The sequence below is a fragment of the Mastomys coucha genome, unplaced genomic scaffold (genome assembly GCF_008632895.1).
Source record: "Mastomys coucha isolate ucsf_1 unplaced genomic scaffold, UCSF_Mcou_1 pScaffold16, whole genome shotgun sequence".
Classification (NCBI taxonomy): domain Eukaryota; kingdom Metazoa; phylum Chordata; class Mammalia; order Rodentia; family Muridae; genus Mastomys; species Mastomys coucha.
In genome coordinates, this window is record NW_022196898.1 from 5,361,664 (window position 1) to 5,368,004 (window position 6,341).

At 43.7% G+C, this 6,341-nt stretch overlaps 1 protein-coding gene across 1 annotated transcript; it reads right to left on the minus strand.

Moving 5' to 3' along the window:
- Positions 1-446: 446 nt before the first annotated feature.
- Positions 447-5,036, minus strand: Rfxap (regulatory factor X associated protein). The gene is made up of 3 exons (XM_031373841.1): positions 4,412-5,036; positions 2,616-2,723; positions 447-1,884 (listed from the first exon to the last, which is right to left on the minus strand). Exons 1-3 carry the CDS (start codon positions 4,808-4,810, stop codon positions 1,774-1,776), a joined length of 618 nt encoding a protein of 205 aa, XP_031229701.1. The 5' UTR covers positions 4,811-5,036; the 3' UTR covers positions 447-1,773.
- Positions 5,037-6,341: the final 1,305 nt, after the last annotated feature.

Below are 6,341 nucleotides of genomic sequence, written 5' to 3' on the forward strand. Positions count from 1 at the left end.
AGTTCAGTTGTACTGGAAACTATCCTAACTCCTAACTTCATGAGTGGGTATCTACTTCATTCCTAATGCCCTAGAGACTTTCAGCCCCTCAGTGATCTACTTTAGGGCTTAACAATATTTAAGCCATTTCCAAGTTCTTAAAACCCAAATCTAATCCCTTTCGTTTCTCTCTATTCATGTTACACTCTCCTACTTACTCTTGCTCGGAAGCAGTATAAGCAGAGCTAGTCTGCTACAAAAGTTCCAACACTTTGATAGTGCAACATGACACTGTCACTACAAACGTACTGGGACACGTGTGGCTCATGGGCTGCAGAGTGGACAGGCATGCAGGCCTAGAGACAACAAAGCTCCCAGTGCTGTAAGCACAGTACCAAACAGTGAGTGAATTCCTCCATAGCCAGTGTGGAGCAACTAAAGAAATAAGTACAACAGATAACTCAAAGTTCGATAGATGTCCTTTAATAAATAATTTTGGCAAAAGGGTCTTTTTCAGATACACAAGTGTAGAACACAAAATGAAGAAAATCACTCTTCTTTGTATGTGTTTATTGTAGTGGTGAGGGGCGAGTGGGCTGAGGGCCTTGCCCATGCTAGGCAGATGCAGTAAGGCTAAGCTGCATCCGTAGCTATCAATTTAACATCATATATATTTCAGAGTTTAGGAATCAACCAACTGACATATTTCGCCATGAATCACTTATTAACTTACTCCTGGATATATTTTCTTGACATCTGATTCTGTATCTTATGGTATTTTTGCCTTTTTAAAATTTTCCTAGAAAAAAGTTAAAAAAAAAAAAAAGTACCCAGATAATCCGTCATTCCTTTAACAGTAGCTAGGAATAAGTGTTCAGTTTTGAAAAGCACTGACAATAGTGAGTGTTACTCTATCTTCAGGATCTCCTTTATGAAGAACATTAAGAATGACTCTAAGAAAACCAACTCTGTCCTGGCCTTGGTGGGCTGTGTGTATCTGAACTGTTCACATGTTCAACTGAGGAGACAAGCTGCTTTAAAGGAGAGGGACCCCCCCAACCATGGCCGCACCAACTTTAATGTCTCTTTCTCTAGATATGTGAAGAAAGCAGTGACCGCTTTCCTCACAGGTATAAAGATGCTTAGCTTTCAGAGCTCCACTTTACCTATACAGAAAGATAACTCCAAGCACCTGGCCTTGTGCTGGCCGAAGGGTCTCAATGCAGCTGAGGCTCATTAATAGCAAGGTAACATTGAGCTGGTGGAATACCATAGCCATTGCACAAGGCTAAGATTCCTGGCCACTCACTACAGCCTAGCTAGTTCAAGGTCTCTGTGACAACCCAAAACATACCATTGCTTTCTAGTGCCTCTTGATGAGAATCACAGCACTGGTGATCTGATATTACTCTTACTTTTATGACTTCCACAGAAAGTAACTGCCTCATTAGCTTCAGTAAGCATAACTGAAGAAAAACATTAAAAACCAGAAAGGTGATTTTTTCTTCAAACTCATAGTGATATGAAACAATTAAGTGCAAAAATTCAATAATTATTTATCCTCAAATGTACACACACATTTACAGAAAGTAGTTTTTCTATTTCTCTCCTCTTTCTCTTTTTTGAGAAAGGAACTTGCTATGGAGCCCGGGCTGGCTTTGAACTTGGAATCCTCTGGGCTCAGTTTTCCAAGTTCAGGGATTCCACCCATGCTTGATTATCAAGGCATTGTCTTAGTCTAAAAGCACATCCATCCATTACAGTTAGGTAAGGCAGAGCAGACTTTGTAAGCCCTCACACCGGCGCTCCTGGGAACTGCTGCTGTCTTTGCTCCAGAACTTGTTGGTTTAGTAGCTGTTGCTGTTTCTGTAAAAATTGGACAACTTCTGGACTTCTTAGTAATGACTTAAAAAAGAAAAGAGGGAAAAGGATTATTAATAGAATTATCTATTTTTGTTTGAGAACAGGTCTCACATCATAGCCAGGCTGGCTTTGAACTCACAGCAATGTTCTAGGTCTGCCCGAGTCTTTCATGTGCTGGTGTGCTTTCATAACAGCATCAATCATGCTGACCAGCCTTTTATATCTGATGTACTTATTTTTCCTATGTCATGAGGCAGTTTAAAATTAGCACTGTCTTTGTCTACATTTTTATATTGTCAAGTTTAAAATATTTTCTTTGTGATTCTTTAATATTATAAAACCTCACTGTAGAAGCTTCAGATAAACTCTAAATTCACTTTTTAAAAAAATCCTAATATTCTATCAAAAACTTACATAGAAGTATATCATGAGTTAAAGTCTTTCCTTCAAATTACCATACAAATATTCCAATATCTTATAAAACAATCTCCCCTTTCCTTATTGACTTTTGGTAATTTCTATCAGTTGTATATTAGTTGTATATTATATTATTTTAAAATCTCATCTTGCTCAGTCAAATGTTAGTCAGTGAAGAAAACAGGGCTAAGGGGTTCCTTCCACTGAAGTCTTGGAAGGATGTGAGGTTCACCATGTCCAGTGACAAGGCACTGTGCACTTCTGATGGCTTAGTCAACTACTTCTGACGTCTTACAAAGGGAAAACAGTGCCACTGAAAACAAGCAGTTTTCACTAACTACTTGACAAGCACTTACCAGTCTTTTCTGATTTAACACTTGCTCTAGAAGAGTAGGTCTTGCAGGGCGATCGCCAAAAGATCCTGTTCTCTGTTTGACCATGGAGAGTATGTTGTCTGTGCTTTCCTGGGATCAATGATAAGCATTTAATATAGTATTGCAATCCACAACGGCAGGTATCTCAGTGATAATGAACATGTCTTTGATCTTTTTCCTTTTTTTGTTCAGTTCCTGTGGCGCTTTAGGAAAGCCCCTCGGTAAGGCACAGGTGCTGGCACTTACTTCTAAGTAAAAGTCCCCTCCCTGCAGGCTTTCCAATCTAGGATCCTCAGTCTCCTGTAAGGTCTCAAATCCAAGCTGTTGGGCAGGGGGAAGTTAGTTTCCTGTGATCTTTTTTCACTATTACAAGAGAATGACTAGTGACACAGACATCTCCTCATACAGAGCAATCTTTAGTCCTAACAGTCTGCTTACTTTTGGACAAAATAAATTAACTCAGAGGCAATCTACTGCTAATGAGGTACTGGACTCATACCCGATTCACACCCGATTCACACCTACAAGAAGAGAGCGGCAGTAACATACTGCTTACAGAAGTGAACAGCTTTCAGAGTATACTGAGTGGAAGGGGCTAGAGATCACGGCTCTGAAGTCACCACTACAGAGCAGACAGCCAAGTTCTGCAACAGCAACCTTTCCTGGAGACACTGAATCCCACTTCAAATTAGTAATGCTTAATCCCATATATGAGTGAACCTAAACATTGAACTTTTCCTCACATAAGAGAATGATGCTGAAGTTAAGTGAAACACTCTGCCCCAAGTAAAACCTTGGCCTTTTATCTATTGGCTTCTGAGTTGTCTATTAAAATATCTCCTTCCCACAAACTTTTGTTATAAGAAGGTTTCCATACATACATACATGCTTTAGGGCTCAAAATATTACAAATATTAAAAATGTTTAAAGCTCTAAAAGAGGATTCCAATATCACAAAAGCAAAGGCAAGTTTTTCTTCTAACTCTCCGCAGTTTTGCTGACTGCTTCCTTACAATACATGGCATGCTGGAGCTGACCTGACTGTAGAGAATGCCACGTCTTCACAACCCCAGGCCTTGCGCTGTGTAGGTAGGATGATGTTACTACTACACACATCTGATGCTTATAGTAGCAATCATTTTGAGTCATCTAGGCCAAACTTCCACAAATGTTAGACGTCCCCCTTCAAAAGGAACTTCTGTGGTAAGTAAGGAGTATTTATGAGTTTTGTTTCTTTTTTTTAAACAGCTCTAATATTTAGGTGGACTTTGCAGGGTTTGAGCTGAAATGCACACCAATTATTATTTTCATCTAACCAAAATAAATCCGAAGAAACACTAATTGGGCATTATTTTAAGGCCAATAGACTTAAGCGAGATGAAAAAACGGACCTAAGTCCACCCAGCTAGCAGCAGAAGACCAAATGCAGAGCACTGGCTTCTTATCTTCCCATGCTTGACTTGGATCAAGCTACGCCAAGGTGCTCTGTGAGTTACTACCCCCACTGTCAATCCAACTTTTCTCGGGGGCTATGGGGGTCTAAGAAAAAAAAAAACCAAGTCACAAAAAACCAACAGGTATGTAAACATGCAGGATGCCTCAGGGGTAGACTAACTGGGAAGGGTTTACTAACAAGTATGTTGATCGTCACCCAAGTGCCGATGTCAGCTGCGGCTCTCACGGTCTGTTCAAAGAGCCCAGCCCCTTGGGACAGACCCTGAGTATGTACAAAGTGGGGTGGCACCCACCTGCCCCGGCCCGGGGCCCGAGGAGCTTACCTCCTGTTTGACGTTGCCTGTGCTAGCCGCGGAGGGGCCGCCAGAGCCCAGTGCTTGGTCGCTCTTCTTCTTCTTGTACTTGTCCTTGTACATCTTGTTGCGGTGCTTCTTGCACATCCAGGGCTTGCGCTGCTTGGCCACCTGGCTGGTGGTCTCACGGCAGCCCTCGTAGGTGCAGGTCTTGGAGCCTCGCCGGCGCGCTGCGCCGCCGCCCTCTGCATCCTCGTCCTCCAGCTCCTCAGGGCTGGCCGCGCTCTCGCCGCCACCCGCCGGGTCCGACGTGTCCAGTAGGTCGGCGTCGTCCTCCCCCGCCTCGTCCTCGGCGTCTGCCGCCGCCTCGCTCCCCGCCGGGCCCGGCCTTAGAGCGCCGCAGTCCACCTCGGCCTCCTCCTGCCGCATCACCAGCACCGTCACCGGAGGGGCCGTCCGGGGACTGGCGGTGCTCGGCCCCGAGCCCTCGGACACAGCCTGAGCCTCCGTGCTGCCGCCAGAGCCCGGGTCTGCCACCGCGGCCCGTCAGCACTGTTGAAACACAACCGTACTGGACAAGCAGCCTACCGTACGCCCGGGAGCGGAGCCGCCGGCACTGCGCTGCGCGTGCGCGGTAGCGGTCCGAGGGCCTGGGCTTCGGAGCTCGGAGATTGGTAAGAGTGGAGCAGGTGCTAGACAGAACCGACTGCGCCTGCGCGGCGGTCTTCCGCCAGCGATTGCTGAGCGCAGGCCGGCCCAGACTTCACGGCGGGGCGGAGCGGCTGGCAGAAGCACCGACTGCGCCTGCGCGGCCGTCCCCCAAGGGGTACACTTTTCTATCTGGACCCGTCCTTCCGGAAGGGTTCAAAGCACCTCTGTCCTGCAACATCTCTGGGTAAATCAGAAAAGTTCCCGAGAGTCCTGAAGAAGAGTTTGAAACAACTCGAGGAGGAAACGGTTTATTTGGCGAATGCCTCTCAGTCTAGCCCCGCGAGAACATGGAGGAAAGCTTGCGCACAAGCTGTCTCGTTCAGCTAGCTTTTCTACCCAGTGCTGACGCTCCGGACTTTTCTGACATTCCCAGGAATGGGATTGCTGGCTCGTGTGACAGTTCGATTTTTATTTTTCCCACAAGCTGCACACTGACTTGCTTAGTGGGTGGTGCACAGTTTGGCGTTCACACTAGCAATGTAGGAAAGGTTCCTTTTCTCCATATTTCCCCCCACTACCACCACCACCAGAGCAGGATATCTTATCTCTGATGATAATCATTCCATCTGGGATGTGATAGATAACATTGTAGTCTGGAATTTCACTTCTTCAGGATTACACCTGTTGTAATCCTTCAGGTCAACACCTGTTGACCCTCGTATGCTTTCCTTTATGAGCTAACTACATCGCCCATTTCAATAGGATTATTAGATATTAATTATTACTTTTACTTATTTTTATTATATTTGTTTGAATTCTTTAAATATTCTGATGTCAACTACTGATCAAATGTAGTTTACAAATATTCTCTCCCATTCTAGAGATCGCATGTCCTTTACTGAGCCGCCGCTTTTTAGTTTGATACTCATCAATTTGTCTCTTTTTTTCCACTTTTCTATGTTTTGGGAGTGTCTTATCCAAATAGATATTTACTCATTCATTTGCGCTATTTTTATTTCTAGTGGTTCACAGTTTTAGATTTTAATATTTCAATCTTTAATTTATTCTGTGTTGATATTTATAAATAGGGGTTTAGTTAATTTTTTTCTTTTTAATGTCTACAACAATGAACTTTCTTTTTAAAGCTTTATTGCATTATAATGAGAAAAGTTACATGATTTCAATTTATCTGAATTTTATCTGAATCTCCAGGGTTGTCTCTCTTTCTGATTTCTTTATTGTTTCTATTTCCATTTTAGATTCTGGATGGCTTTGTTCATTTCCTTCACCTGCTTGATTGTGTTTTTCT